The sequence below is a fragment of the Bufo bufo genome, chromosome 4, assembly GCF_905171765.1.
Source record: "Bufo bufo chromosome 4, aBufBuf1.1, whole genome shotgun sequence".
Lineage (NCBI taxonomy): Eukaryota > Metazoa > Chordata > Amphibia > Anura > Bufonidae > Bufo > Bufo bufo.
The window spans coordinates 500,068,232-500,084,431 of NC_053392.1; the positions used below are offsets into that span (position 1 = coordinate 500,068,232).

At 46.7% G+C, this 16,200-nt stretch overlaps 1 protein-coding gene across 1 annotated transcript in view; it reads right to left on the reverse strand.

Moving 5' to 3' along the window:
• MTR (5-methyltetrahydrofolate-homocysteine methyltransferase) overlaps positions 1–16,200 on the reverse strand; it is a 109,205-nt gene that overhangs the window by 62,217 nt on the left and 30,788 nt on the right. Inside the window, exons 10-12 of the mRNA XM_040429615.1 lie at positions 7,811–7,872; positions 7,299–7,366; positions 7,099–7,178 (exon numbers count right to left, since the gene is read on the reverse strand). Coding sequence (XP_040285549.1) covers positions 7,099–7,178; positions 7,299–7,366; positions 7,811–7,872 — 210 coding nt within the window. The remainder of the gene's footprint in view (positions 1–7,098; positions 7,179–7,298; positions 7,367–7,810; positions 7,873–16,200) is intronic.

Genomic DNA, 16,200 nt, shown 5'->3' on the forward strand with positions numbered 1-16,200 from the left:
AGGAAAAAAACGGAAGGAAAAAGGGGGCAGGGCGAAGCCCATTCCCCATCTGAGACTGGCACTACACAAAAGTAGCCACCTGATGAAAGTGGCGGCGCCATACTCATCAGGTGGCTACTCGCCATACTCAGCAGGCCATGCAGCATACGCCACCGAATTCGGCATTAGAAGAATCCGTCACCTGACGAAAGAGCCGTGCAGGAGGAGCCAGAGTATGTAATGGCTACTCCAGGACCCCCGTACCGTAGGAGCCGCAGCGTGCCTTGCCAGCACAAACTGAGGGGGCAGACTAGAGGAATCCGATAGAAGCCATGGTACCATACTGCCTCAGGGAAGGAGAGCTAACCTTAAACACTCCACCTGGGAAGGGCGTCGAACAGGAACAACCGCCAAGCCAGCGTCAGGGTGGAACCCTTACCTGAGAGGATGCCCCACTGCAGCGACTGCGAACGCTAGTACATGCGTAAAAACCGCACCAGCAGAGAACACGCTGCAAAGCCAAACCAGAGCACCAGCACAACTACTTCCCACATCAGGAATGGTGGATAACATATTGGAACAGTGGAGGACCATGGACATAGGGACACTAGGACATATGAGTGATGCTGGGCAACCCCCTGAAGAGAGGATGTTGTCATATTTCTGCCCCAAGCCGGCACCTAAGGAAAAGGACAAACGTGGAAAAACAGCCACAGTATCCACTGGCGGCACCGAAATACCATTAGAAGAAGAGCACAGGGCACCAGCGTGCAATGATACTCGCTACGCCCCCACTTTTAGAAGAAGCTAAGGCATCTATAGCCGTGGCGTAGTTGAAGTGCAACATCCAAGATGTGTACTCATTCCCCACGGTAGTGGAAGGGGCAATGTTGCAATTATCCCACCAATGAAAGGGGGTAATGCTTGCGGCAAGCACTGCACAGTGGTAATGCAAGTACGCCACCATGAAGGGTGGCAATGCAGTAATGCATCCAGCAAGAACCGAATCCAAGTAGGAGAGAGTACGCCTCTTTCGGAAAGGGCAAGGCATATGGAGAGTCCCGTCTCAAAACCCAACCTACGTAAGGGGGTAAGACATACAGTAAACACTGAACCAGGGATAATGCCATAGCGCCACCTATGGAAGAGGCTAATGCATACAGTAAGTACTGACCCCAGTGGGAATGCAGTTCCGCCACCTATTAAAAGGGGAACGCTTACTGCCGGCACTGAAACAGTTCTAGTGCGGTTAGACCCCAATGGAGGGAGGTAATATCCAAGGGAGTACTGCATCCAGTAGTAGTGCAATACTCCACCCAAGGAAGGGGGTAATGAATACGACAAGTATTGCTGTCTACCTCGGACGCCATCTTGGAAGATCGCACCGGAATCACGGCAGAGACCGAACCACTGATCCCCCCCCCTTCGGACCGAACCTCTCCAGGGAGAGGAGGGTGCGACTGAGCGTGACCCTAGGGAGGAAGGGTGGGGGTGTAGAGGTGACCGAGGAGGAAAATATCCTTGCTCTGGCCCATTGTGTGCAGTCTTAACTCTCAGAATCCTGTCCATGGCAGTCGCAGGCTCGCCGGTGGGAGCTATCAACCAAACTAACTACCCGGGGGTGGAATTGGAACTTCTAAAAGGTACACTCACGGGATTGCGCAGCTGGTGCTTAACCAACCAAACGACCCGGGAGGGTGATTGGGAAGATCCAGAGGTCCACTATTGGATCGTGCAGGTGGAGGATTGTCAACCAGACGACCCCGGAGGATGGAATGGGAACTTCCAGAGGGTCTGCGCTGGATGGCGCAGGCGGATTTTATCAACCAGATGACGCCGGAGGGTGGAATGGGAATTTCTTTTAGAGGTTCTGCACCGGATCGCGCTGGTGGCGAATTATCAAACAAACGGCCCCGGAGGACGAATTGGGAATCCAGAGATCCTGTACTGGAGTGCGCTGGAGAATTATCAACCACACAACCCAGAGGGTGGATTGGGAATACTTCAACTGTCCTCCCTGGATCTGCGCAGGTGGAGGAATATCAACCAACGACCCAGGAGGGGGATTGGGAACTATGAGATGTCCTCCTTTGTCCGCTATAGGACATGGGCCCAGCCTGGTACCCACAGACAGGGTGGTCTTGTGGTGATGAGACCCGTATGAATGCGCATATTTTGATCACGGCAAGAACGTAAGTTAGGCCGGGGCATGGTAAACTGTGATTCCCCGGCCAGACCGTGGTCATTCAATGTGCATGCGCCGATATCGCGGTCATCGGCGCATGAGCGGGATTACGGACAGTAGGAGGAAGGATAGAGAAGAGACTAAGGGCAGGCAGAAGCGGCGGAGGGGGAGTGGATTGGTATGAAAATGACCCATGGGCCTGGGCACCGGCCGTTGTAAGGCCGCCCCCGGGGCACCATCACAACCTAATTTGCATACGGAATAAAAAAGTGTTTTTCGGACGAACGATGCTAGCAGGGAACTAACGGTAAGAACAGTTTTAATAGGGGGATGCCGTGGACATAATTCTGTTAATAGGGTCAATCGGCGTGAAAGACTCCCTTTAACCCCCTATTGTCCTTCACTCAATCATCAACCAAACGGCTTGTGCCAGAGGGTAATGCTTCAGGGGGGCTGGAATGGCTGCAGGTGCTGGGCTCTGCTGAAGCCCTGTCTGTTCGCAGACTAATGCCACCACGAGGGAGGGGGAGACCAACCCAGAGGGTCAAACATACTCACTTAGTCCCGTGTACTCCCCTCTCTTCTCTGCCGCCATCTTCACCCCTCCTCTAGTCCAGCAGGGTCACCCCTTCAGCTACTGGCACCGTAGTGGCAGGAAGCTGAAAAGGGGGGCTTAGATGGGTGACCCCTTGGCTGGCGGGATGCAGGGGAGCGAGGCTGCCCTGGTCCACCTTGTCTTCTGTGGGGGAGGCAGCAGTGCGGATGACCAGCACTGGCGCAACTCGACCCCGGGAGAACAGGGAGGCGAGGAGTCCACTGTTTTCCCATCTTAAAAAGAAGGAAAAAAATAAACTAAAATAAAAAATCTTGAGGAGCTTCCCTGCAGGGAGGTCTTGCCTCCTATTGACACTAGAAAAAACTGAAGCTCTCTCTCTAGGCTGGAGGGGGAGGAGCTAACAGCTTTTACTAGTTTTAACGCCTCCTAGAGGACATAGCTATACCCACGGTTACTGTGTCCCCCAATGAATATGGGCGAGAAAGAGGAGTTTAAATGGGGCCATGTGCACGGATATGCTATGCTGTGCTGTTTCATTTAAAGAGGTTGTCCGGGATTGGGGACATGGGTGTACAGTCGTGGCCAAGAGTTTTGAGAATTACATAAATATTGGAAATTGGAAAAGTTGCTGCTTAAGTTTTTATAATAGCAATTTGCATATACTCCAGAATGTTATGAAGAGTGATCAGATGAATTGCATAGTCCTTTGCCATGAAAATTAACTTAATCCCAAAAAAACCTTTCCACTGCATTTCATTGCTGTCATTAAAGGACCTGCTGAGATCATTTCAGTAATCGTCTTGTTAACTCAGGTGAGAATGTTAACAAGCACAAGGCTGGAGATCATTATGTCAGGCTGATTGCGTTAAAATGGCAGACTTGACATGTTTAAAGGAGGGTGATACTTGAAATCATTGTTCTTCCATTGTTAACCATGGTGACCTGCAAAGAAACGTGTGCAGCCATCATTGCGTTGCATAAAAATGGCTTCACAGGCAAGGATATTGTGGCTACTAAGATTGCACCTCAATCAACAATTTATAGGATCATCAAGAACTTCAAGGAAAGAGGTTCAATTATTGTTAAGAAGGCTTCAGGGCGTCCAAGAAAGTCCAGCACGCGCCAGGATCGTCTCCTAAAGAGGATTTAGCTGCGGGATCAAAGTGCCACCAGTGCAGAGCTTGCTCAGGAATGGCAGCAGGCAGGTGTGAGCGCATCTGCATGCACAGTGAGGCGAAGACTTTTGGAAGATGGCCTGGTGTCAAGAAGGGCAGCAAAGAAGCCACTTCTCTCCAAAAAACCACATCAGGGACAGATTGATCTTCTGCAGAAAGTATGGTGAATGGACTGCCGAGGACTGGGGCAAAGTCATATTCTCCGATGAAGCCTCTTTCCGATTGTTTGGGGCATCTGGAAAAAGGCTTGTCCGGAGAAGAAAAGGTGAGCGCTACCATCAGTCCTGTGTCATGTCAACAGTAAAGCATCCTGAGACCATTCATGTGTGGGGTTGCTTCTCATCCAAGGGAGTGGGCTCACTCACAATTTTGCAAAAAAAAACACAGCCATGAATAAGAAATGGTACCAAAACACCCTCCAACAGCAACTTCTTCCAACAATCCAACAGTTTGGTGAAGAACAATGCATTTTCCAGCACGATGGAGCACCGTGCCATAAGGCAAAAGTGATAACTAAGTGGCTCGGGGACCAAAACGTTGACATTTTGGGTCCATGGCCTGGAGACTCCCCAGATCTTAATCCCATTGAGAACTTGTGGTCAATCCTCAAGAGGCGGGTGGACAAACAAAAACCCACTAATTCTGACAAACTCCAAGAAGTGATTATGAAAGAATGGGTTGCTATCAGTCAGGAATTGGCCCAGAAGTTGATTGAGAGCATGCCCAGTCGAATTGCAGAGGTCCTGAAAAAGAAGGGCCAACACTGCAAATACTGACTCTTTGCATAAATGTCATGTAATTGTCGATAAAAGCCTTTGAAATGTATGAAGTGCGTGTAATTATATTTCACTACATCACAGAAACAACTGAAACAAAGATCTAAAAGCAGTTTAGCAGCAAACTTTGTGAAAACTAATATTTGTGTCATTCTCAAAACTTTTGGCCACGACTGTACATGTACAATGGTCCCCTAAATATTACATTCATGCCTGTCCTTCCCTTACCAGACATTTCTGATGGCCCTTTTTCACTTCACAAATTTGAAGCCGGAAGTGCAGTTTCTATTACAGTCAGTGACGTACCGGGTCCCTTTCTGCATAGCGAAGCCTCTTCTTACGCTTCGCAAGGAGCCCGGTGACGTCACAGTCAGCCTCTAATTATTCCAAGCGCATGGAGGGGCAGTAACTAGGCGGCAACAGACCGTGCTAAGCCACGCCCCTCACCGGGCAGGGCGCTTTCTTAGCAAGGAAGGAGGCGTTTAGGGGCGTGACTAAGGCGGAGGAATAGTTGCAGCAGGAGGCGGCATATGAATTAGGGGGGGTGGCTGCACGGAGGAGCAGGCACACACTCTAAACAACGCGATGCTGCGCTGGGACCCAGAAAGCATCGAGGCAGGAAGTTACCGCACACAAACAGAGGTAAACAATCAGTGGGGGACTGTAGGAGCCCTGCTGAAGTGTAAAAATACCTAAAAACATCTGGGGGGACCTTCAAACCGCTATGAATAGTGATTTAACTGGTTTTAAAAAAAAAAAAAAAATCTTGATCCCGAACAACCCCTTTAAGGACTATGGGGCTGACGGAAACAGCCAAATACAGCACTCGACTCCCACAGACCCGAAATAGAACAGCCGTGTACATGTGTCACCACCGCTCCATTTAAACTCCTCCTCAGTGTGGTTGTGTAGTGAGGAGGAAGCAGGGTTTGGTGGGAGACCATTCTAGTGATCAGTGGGGCCCCAACGATAGGACATTGATCACCTTTCCTGTGAACAGTACTTTCACACTAGCATTAATATTTTCTGGTATTGAGATCAGTCATAGGGGCTCAATACCGGAAAAAAAACGCTTCTGTTTTGTCCCCATTCATTGTCAATGGGGACAACACGTAACTAAACAGAACAGAATGCTCCAAAATACATTCCGTTCCATGACAGATCAGTCTTGGCAATGTTATAGATAATACAACCAGATCTGTTCATAATGGATGCAGATGTTTGTATTAACAACAGAAGCGTTTTTTGTTGAACCCTGCCAGATCCAGCAAAAATGCTAGTGTGAAAATAGCCTAAAATAACTGCTATTTATACAATTTCCCCAAATATTCTTTATGACAACACTACAAATATATAAAAACACAACTAAAATAAATGACAATAGGATCCCCAATGCTATAGCCATGAGATGTGCTGCACATTGCAATCACAGCAAGAGCATCGTGTGAGCAGCCTTACTAACAACTTTACGGCACTTTACTGACAAAGTCACAAATTTAGGCATATTGCCATAATAGAGTTGAAATTTGCAACTCTTTTCAAAAGTGGGGGCGGAGTGGCCGTGGCTAACCGGGGAAGGGCATGGCCAAAAACATAATAAATTAACAGTCTAAAGATTTCATTTTCTGTCTTTAGAACAGCTTGGGCCAGCACTGAGCAGTTCTCTCTTGCTCCAACCCACATCCGTTTATTCCAGCAGCTACATGGATCTTGAGGGATCAGAAGAAGATACCTGCACCACTACAGGTCATTGGAAATCTAAAGTCTACAACTGCCTGCTCGATGGCCAGCCCAGGTAGGCCGTGAAGTGGTGGGCATGATTGCTGTCCATCACCACGTATGCTGAAAAGGATGTCTGGCGCCCCTCAATTCCAAATATAGCCAGCGGAAGGTAGAAGGACACCTTTATTTGCCTTTCTGCCTCCAAACCAAGATTATGCCCTGCGGTGTATGTCTTACCTAGCAGATCCCCATCCTCTACTTTGAATGATACCGCAAACGTGCTACGAAGACACACCAAATTATAAAATGGCATGCACCCCTTACTAAATTTGCAGCATGAAACCCCAGTCTTAATAAATCTGTCCCATGGGGTCCACATACCGTAGCCTAGGCCTACAGTATGTTCCTAAAAGCTCAGTGCATGGTGTACTTTCCACCACATTCCTTTTCAGGGCAGGGGCATTAGATAGCATCATGGCAGATGGTCCACCGCTAGGCTATATGCTGTATAGTGCCATATTTTTATGTAACTGAGCCACTGTGGCCACATGTGCTTTTTTTATTTTATTAGTTTTGCAACAGTAACAGGTGAGTGTGTGTAAACTGGATGGAACAACCACTGAAAGTAAGTGAAATGACATAAATGGTAGTGTCAGATCGCAGGATAGAAAGGTTTGAGAGACTAGGCAGTACAGTTGGACATACCAGAAAGCAGCATGCAGTCGTCAGACACAGTGGAAGGAGGGACTCTTGGTTTGTAATGCTTCACTGCTTCTGCAATTTCTCTGATAAAGCAGAAACACAGAATATTAATTTAAAGTTACTATCGTGATATAAAGAAATGTTAAGAAATGGGGGGGGGGGGGGGGGGGGAGAAACACACACATGATTTTCCATAGTTTTACCTGATATGTGCTGGAGTCGTTCCACAGCAGCCACCAACAATATTCACCAAACCATCCATGGCAAAGTCCTGAAAATGAAATTAACATTATGATGTGTAGTATCTGTGAAAAAGAAAATCACAATCAGCATCACTTAGTATTGCAAAGAAGTTTAATGCTGGGTTCGTAAGTGACAAAAAATCTAGCAGAAAAAACAGCTATGGATCCAGCTGCGGGAAGCCAGTGAACCTCACCCTCTCCACTGCAATGGATGAAATCTGCAGGAGAGAGATGACGCATAAACCAACATGCTGTCGATTTCAAATCTGCTCTGCAGTTAAGTTTACATTGAGGGGTTTCTATGCAGTGGGTGGATGAGAATTCAGGGTAGTCTACAACGCTGCAGATATGCTGTATGAAATCCGCAGCTCATCAGTCATGTGTGAACCTGGCCTAAAACTGCCAAACAAACATTTTTACATCATGACAGCACGTGGGAACATACTATACATCAGTCGAGCACCGCAGGTTACCTTAATGTGCTTAGCCGTCACTTCTGGCGTTTCATCATAACCACCAAAAGTGTTCGGGAGACCTAAATGTATGAAAGAAAAGAAAAAAAAAAAAAAAAGGACCAAATCATTAATTAAAAAAATGTAATTATTGCAGTAAAGTACAAATAACATACAGTAGTCAGTGGGACAAGACAGGGAGAATCCATGTTGCCAGGTACCTAGTTGCTCCTTCACCCAAAAATCCCAGATGGTTTAGTGCCCGATATAACACAACATCCTTCCCTTTTTAAAGGGGTTGTCCGGGTTTAGAGCTGAATCCAGATATATCCCCATTTTCACCCAGGCAGCACCCCTGAAATGAGCATCAGAGCATTTCATGCTCCAATGCGCTCTCTTCCCCTGCGCAGGGCAAGGGCTGTTTGTTCGTTCATATTTTTTACATTGCTAGGTAGAGGCTTCTGCCTAGCAGTGTTGCCGGTGACGTCACAGGCACCGATTGGTGTGCTTTAGTGCTGCTCTAGCGGTTTCACAGGCTAGGGCGGCACTAAAGCCCGCCCATTGATCATGGGAGCGTCTGACGCGTGACACTAAGCTCCGCCCCCCGCCTCTGCTAACTGATCCGGGTCTTGCAGGCCACGTGGAGAAGCCAGGGACATGAGGTGGTGGAGATGTCATGACAGAGGCCAGGGTACAGGCTGCTCAGCCCCGCTTGACCTGCTCAGCTCAGCCCAGCCTGGCGCAGCGTCCTTGGAAGCGACACAGTGGGGAGTTGGATCCATTTGGGGGCAGTAAAGGAGTTGGTGAGAGCTGGCTGCTGGCAGTGTTCAGCTCGGTGTTCCTGCTGGGACGGCGCGTGTGCCGCTATTGAGAGGAGAGGAGATCCAGCTGGAGATGGCGGTTGGAGGTCAGAGGTATTTCCTTCGATGTATGAGCGAGGGAAAGAGTGCTTTGGACTGTGCCTTTCCGACTGACAATCTGAGTTTTCTTATTAAAACGCTCGCCAACTTCCAAACTAATTTATTCAGACTTCTATATACCCTCCTAACTGATTAACCTGGATTCTGGACTGTGCCTTCTTTACAGATAACAAACAGTTAATGAGGGAACGCAAGCTAACCCCTAATCAGGGCTGCTTTCGCTACCAGCCCAGCAGCTTACTCAGCTGACATACCACATGCCTCTGAGGAAAGTATACGGCACATGGCCGGGGGAGAGAGCGGGGTTGTGGAAATGCTGACAAATATGGATTGGGGTCGGGGAGTATTGGAGGTGAGAAGTACAAGGTTTCTGACAAGAGAGGAGATCAGAGGAGGTCCCATTGGTGGAAGATAATGCATAAGAACTATGTGGGGGAGTGCATGAGACTTGGTTTTATTATAATACTGTACACTCTGCTAATAACCTTTTGGAACTAATTACTCCACAAGGACAAGTGAACTACAGCGGCAGCTAACATATTAACTCACAAGTATAACCCTAATCTTTAAGTGACCCCTAAACAAGCAATTAATCAACTAACAGACTAATTACCGTATGTTTCGCTTTATAAGACGCACCTGCTAATAAGACGCACCCCAGGTTTCAAAGGAGGAAAATAAGAAAATAATATTTTTCATCACACCTCATATCAGAGCCACAGATCTGAACCCCAAAACATTAAACGAGACGCCCACATCAGGACATTACATGAGACCTTCATATCAGAACGCCATCAGACCTTAAAATAAAAAACGTTTTATCTCTCCTGCGTGGCGGCTCCACTCCGGGTCTGGCAGTCTCTATAGAAGTCACGCTCCCCTGTCTTCTCTGGCCGGCGCTGCAGTCACCTGACTTCATGCAGCATTGGGTCATAGTGTGCTTACTACTTCCTGAGGCTGTATGCGGTCAGGACAGTGCGCCCAAGGACCCAGGAAGGAAAACCAGGGAGGGAGAGTACAGGAAGCGCTCACAGTGCTTCACTCCCCTCTCCTGGGACCTAATGTATACAAGTGAGCGCTTCCAGGCTGGAGGGGGTATAGCTGCCAGGGAAGGAGCTAACAGCTTTTAGTAGTGTCAACGCCTCCTAGAGGACATAGCTATACCCAAGGTTTCTGTGTCCCCCAATGAATATGGGCAAGAAATAGGGGTATAATCTTGTGTTGTTTTTCTGTTTTTATGATGTATTTAAAATTGTATAAATAAAAAAAAAAAAGCCCACCCATTAGTGCCAGTGATGTCACTGGGCTCACTGCTAGACAGAAGCCTCCGCCTAGCTTACCCATGGAGAGCCTGGTACGTCACCGGATCTCCAGCCTTCCCTCTGACTATATATACACAGAGATAGCTGTCAATCACTGATAGGACAGCCTCCTTGACTTCAAAGCCCAGAATGAGCAGGAATCTAAATTTATAAAATACAAGTTTTCCTGAATCTTTTCCCATAAAACTACACTGCTCAAAGAAATAAAGGGAACACTTAAACAACACAATGTAACTCCAAGTCAATCACACTTCTGTGAAATCAAACTGTCCACTTAAGAAGCAACACTGAGTGACAATCAATTTCACATGCTGTTGTGCAAATGGGATAGACAACAGGTGGAAATTATAGGCAATTAGCAAGACACCCCCAATAAAGGAGTGGTTCTGCTGGTGGTGACCACAGACTACTTCGCAGTTCCTATGCTTCCTGGCTGATGTTTTGGTCACTTCTGAGTGCTGGCGGTGCTTTCACTCTAGTGATAGCATGAGACGGAGTCTACAACCCACACAAGTGGCTCAGGTAGTGCAGCTTATCCAGGATGGCACATCAATGCGAGCTGTGGCAAGAAGGTTTGCTGTGTCTGTCAGCGTAGTGTCCAGAGCATGGAGGCACTACCAGGAGACAGGCCAGTACATCAGGAGACGTGGAGGAGGCCAAAGGAGGGCAACAACCCAGCAGCAGGACCGCTACCTCCGCCTTTGTGCAAGGAGGAACAGGAGGAGCACTGCCAGAGCCCTGCAAAATGACCTCCAGCAGGCCACAAATGTCCATGTGTCGGCTCAAACGGTCAGAAACGGACTCCATGAGGGTGATATGAGGGCCCGACGTCCACAGGTGAAGGTTGTGCTTACAGCCCAACACCGTGCAGGATGTTTGGCATTTGCCAGAGAACACCAAGATTGGCAAATTCGCCACTGGCGCCCTTCACAGATGAAAGCAGGTTCACACTGAGCACATGTGACAGACGTGACAGAGTCTGGAGACGCCGTGGAGAATGTTCTGCTGCCTGCAACATCCTCCAGCATGACCGGTTTGGCATTGGGTCAGTAATGGTGTGGGGTGGCATTTCTTTGGAGGGCCGCACAGCCCTCCATGTGCTCGCCAGAGGTAGCCTGACTGCCATTAGGTACCGAGATGAGATCCTCAGACCCCTTGTGAGACCATATGCTGGTGCGGTTGGCCCTGGGTTCCTCCTAATGCAAGACAATGCTAGACCTCATGTGGCTGGAGTGTGTCAGCAGTTCCTGCAAGATGAAGGCATTGATGCTATGGACTGGCCCGCCCGTTCCCCAGACCTGAATCCAATTGAGCACATCTGGGACATCATGTCTCGCTCTATCCACCAACGTCACGTTGCACCACAGACTGTCCAGGAGTTGGCAGATGCTTTAGTCCAGGTCTGGGAGGAGATCCCTCAGGAGACCGTCCGCCACCTCATCAGGAGCATGCACAGGCGTTGTAGGGAGGTCATACAGGCACGTGGAGGCCACACACACTACTGAGCCTCATTTTGACTTGTTTTAAGGACATTACATCAAAGTTGGATCAGCCTGTAATGTGTTTTTCCACTTTAATTTTGAGTGTGACTCCAAATCCAGACCTCCATGGGTTGAAAAATTTGATTTCCATTTTTTTATTTTTGTGTGATTTTGTTGTCAGCACATTCAACTATGTAAAGAACAAAGTATTTCAGAAGAATATTTAATTAATTCAGATCTAGGATGTGTTATTTTTGTGTTCCCTTTATTTTTTTGAGCAGTGTATATATCAATCTACTTAGCTCCTCCTGCTTTATAACATGATGCCTGCAGGGGGGCTGCCTGGGTGAAATGGGGATATGTCTAGGTTCGGCTCTGAACCCGGACAATCCCTTTAACTATACTTCTCAAAACTCTTAACGGGAACCTGTCATGTTGAACATTGTTTGTGAGCTGCAGGCACCATGTTATAAAGCAGGAGGAGCTAATTAGATTGATGTATAGTTTTATGGGAAAAGATTCAGGAAAACTTGTATTTTATAAATTTAGATTCCTGCTCATTCTGGGCTTGGAAGTCAAGGAGGCTGTCCCATCAGTGATTGACAGCTATCTCTGTATATATAGTCAGAGGGAAGGCTGTCAATCACTGATAGGACCGCCTCCTTGACTTCAAAAGCCCAGAATGAGCAGGAATTTAAATATATAAATTACAAGTTTTACCGAATAATTTTCCACAAAACGATATATCAATCTACTCAGCTCCTCCTGTTCTATAACCTGCTGTCTGTAGTTTATATTGCATTTTCATGGTGACAAGTTCCCTTTAAGGTGGCCATACAGCCAAAGCTCTTCTACTCGACCCCCACCATACACATGCACGCTCAGCTGGTGTAGGTCTTCTCATTTGGGAGATTGGAATACGTTGCTATCAGCATCTTATCGCAAAAGGATCCAAAATGCTTAAGTCATGTTTCCCCAGAATCTGCAGCTGGGGGAAAGTCTGGACATCCCCATACACATCAGAAGATTGTGGGTCAGGCTGCCATTCATCTAATGTGCACGGGCACTTTTAGTCATAAGGTAAATGAGCACCACTTCTTAAAACTGCGATATTGTTTTTTGGCAATTAGTGTCGGGAATTCCAGAATTTCACAACCCTCTTATATTAACGATGGACGCACCCTTCCTCCACAGGTAAAGACTTCTCCTGTTACTTCACCTTGTCATAGTATTAAGAAACAGTTACAGTATGGCAGGGTAACATAGGACAAAGATTTGTTTCCTACACATCAGAAGTGGTAAAAATAAAAAGGGATTTTGATCCTCAAGCCACTGTTTATCGAAAATATATAGATGCTGTATCCTAAATATAAATAAATCACTACCTGTATGGATACTATTTCTTTCACAGTTCTGATAGATAGACATCAGATGTCAGGTAGTCACTAGTGTAACTTAATTATAATGTAATCACAGAGTACCTTCACCAGTGTAAAATGTAACCTTTACTGATGATCATTAAAAAAAAATCACCCAATTTGTGCCCTTAAAAAGCAATTAACAATGAGGCTGTGCAGGACAAGGAAAGGAAAATTGACTCACCCTCACACTTGCCCCATCAAACTATAGGTTCTGCCTAGCAAAACGGAATGGCCGTCCTATATGTCCCTGACAAGGGATAGATACCGCCAGCCGAGAATAGATCTAATATGACTACAGTCCAATAGTAATGTCATAAGTAAATACGTGTATCAGAAAATAATAAAGTTACAACAAAAATAATGGCACATAATACATATATAATCCCAAACAAACCAGTGGCGTCCAGGTTTTGATCCCCAGTGGAAAAGAAAGGAGCACATACATGTCCCAGGAATGCAAACTTTGCCCCGATGCGTTTCTCTGAACCGTTCTCTGGGGTCAGTTCATCAGGGGACCACATATAACAAAAAGACTCCAAAAGAACAAACAATACAGAAATGGAGGCAATAATGTGTGTGAATCAGATCGTATTCTTGTAGTAATACCCAAATGATAATGGTAAATGTCATGGTCATAAAGAAAGACAATTCCCACATATTTGAGACCAAATATAATGCATCTGCATCACATACCAAATGTCCACAGTGCTGCTACTGCTGAGACCCTTTTAAAAATCTACCACACACCATTTAAATACTGATAATCAAAGTATGGCTTTCAATAAAATCGAAACAGCAGGATAGGCCAATAAACATAACAATCGCTATGACAGAAAGGGGAGGATAGGATTATACTTTCCCAAATCCTAGATGAGATGCCAAGCCTGGAGAGGGTAAGATTAGGGATCAGTCTGGGTCAGCACAGGAGCATTGGTGGTTCAGTGGTGGCCATCTTGATGAAAAGTATAGTCTGTGTCCATTTTGATATTATTGAAAGCCATACTTTGATTATCAGTATTTAATTGGGCTTGACAGTGCAGAGTCTAAATATCCAACCTGCCTCTTTCTTCAGGAACATCACCCCTCCTGGTGAGCATTTGATCACTTCAATTCCCTGGAATTTGAGGGCATTAGGGTTGGCATTGTGAAACAACTTCACATGTTTGGCAACGGAGGTCTCATTATCATTTCTGATGTCCCCCAAATGCTCACCAGTGCGCCTTCTAAAATTCTCTGCTGGTTTTGCCCACATATTGGGCTCCGCATGTGCATGTGATAAGATTAACCAGTCCAGAGGTCTTGCAATTAATAAATGATCGGATATCAAAAATCTTGCCCGTATGCGAGCATGTAAAAGGTTTCCCTTGCAAGATAAAATTACATGCTATGCACTTGCCACATCTGTATGTACCCGTAGTGACATGTCTTAGCCAAGTCTCTGTTCTTGGTGTTTGGAAGAAGCTGTGGACTAAACGGTCCTTTAAATTGCGTCCACTACAATACGTGATGGAAGGAGCATTTCCCACGTATTGACTTACATCAGGATCTGACCTGAGGAGGCCCCAGTAGGTATTAAGAACTTGTTGTACTTCATGTGCGATACCAAAAGTCGCAATAATGCGGACAATGTTGTCTCCATCAGGTCTAGCCCTGGGATTGAGGAGGTTGTCCCGGTTGCTGCCAAGGGAATGCTGATGAGCCGCATGAAGGACCTTTGCTGGATAACCCAGTCTTGTGAACCTATCTTGGGGGTCCTTTGCAGCCACATGATATTTATCAAGCGGGCTGCAATTGCGTCGTACCCTGAGGTATTGACCTTTCGGTATATCTCTTTTTAATGGGTAGGGGTGCCAGCTATCCCAATGCAGTAATGAAGTTATGTAATTTGTGTGAATTTGTCTCAGATCTACCACCAGCTCAGGGAGGTGGCAATGGGTAGCCCATGTGCCCCCTGTGCCGTCAACCTCTACCTGGGCTGGTGAAAACGCAATGTGGTGTTTGGCGAGACAACCCCAAACTAGTCCCAATGCATTCTGTTATCGCTCCGGTTCATTGACGATGTACTTATCTTGTGGAAAGGGAGTGAACAGCAGTTCTACATGTTTGTTAATGCACTGAACATAAATGAACTCAGTCTATTTTTTACAGCAGAGATCCATAAAGATGAAATTACTTTTTTAGACCTTAAGATTGCCAGGGGACAAGATGGCAATATTGTCACCAATATTTTTCACAAACCCACAGCCACAAATTCATTACTGCACTGGGATAGCTGGCACCACTACCCATTAAAAATAAGTATACCGAGGTCGGACACCTGAGAACACTGCCGACCAACTGCTTGAGAAGGCACCGGCACTCCTGTATCACGCTCAGCCCCATTGAAGTGAATGGCCCTGAGACAAAATACCAAGCGCAGCTGATACACAATATATGGCATCCGTGCTTTCTCAAAAAACTGATTGGCAGGGATCCCGGGTGTCAGACCCCTTTAACAGAAGCTTTGCCGTAAGTGAAGGAAAAGCCTAGCCACAGTTCTAGGAACCATGACTGAAAAAACTAAAGTCATTATGGAAGGATTGGGCATAATTTCAACTTTTTAAATCCATTTCCACTGAAAAGTCTGTTTCAGGGTTGCAATTGGTGTCCACGGTATGAGGTATTGCTGTGAGATTGATGCTGTGCTACTAAATGTAAAACCTAGAAAAAGGCAATGTTCTTCATCAAAGCTTAGGTCAGAAAAGTCACAAGGACTAATAGCTAATAAAAATCCAACCATTCTCTCCTGATATGTGAACAGTATAGAACATTAAAGGTGTTCTCTGGGCTTTTTAGAAAATCCTGGAATCTTCCCACCTGTGTAAGAAAAAAACATTCCCTTTGTACTTAAAGAGGACCTTTCACCGATTCTTACCCTATGAACTAAGTATACAGATAGGTAGAGCGGCACCCGGGGATCTCTCTGCACTTACTATTATCCCCGGGCGCCGCTCCGTTCTCCTGCTATGCCCTCCGGTATCTCCGTTCCCTAAGTTATGGTAGGCGGAGTCTGCCCTAGCGCTGGCCAATCGCACTGCAGAGCTCACAGCCTGGGAGAAAATAACCTCCCAGGCTGTGAGCTCTGCGCTGCGATTGGCCAGCGCTAGGGCAGACTCCGCCTACCATAACTTAGGGACTGGTATCTCCGCCTACTATAACTTAGTGAGCGGAGATACCGGAGGGCATAGCGGGAGAACGGAGCGGCGCCCGGGGATAATAGTAAGTGCA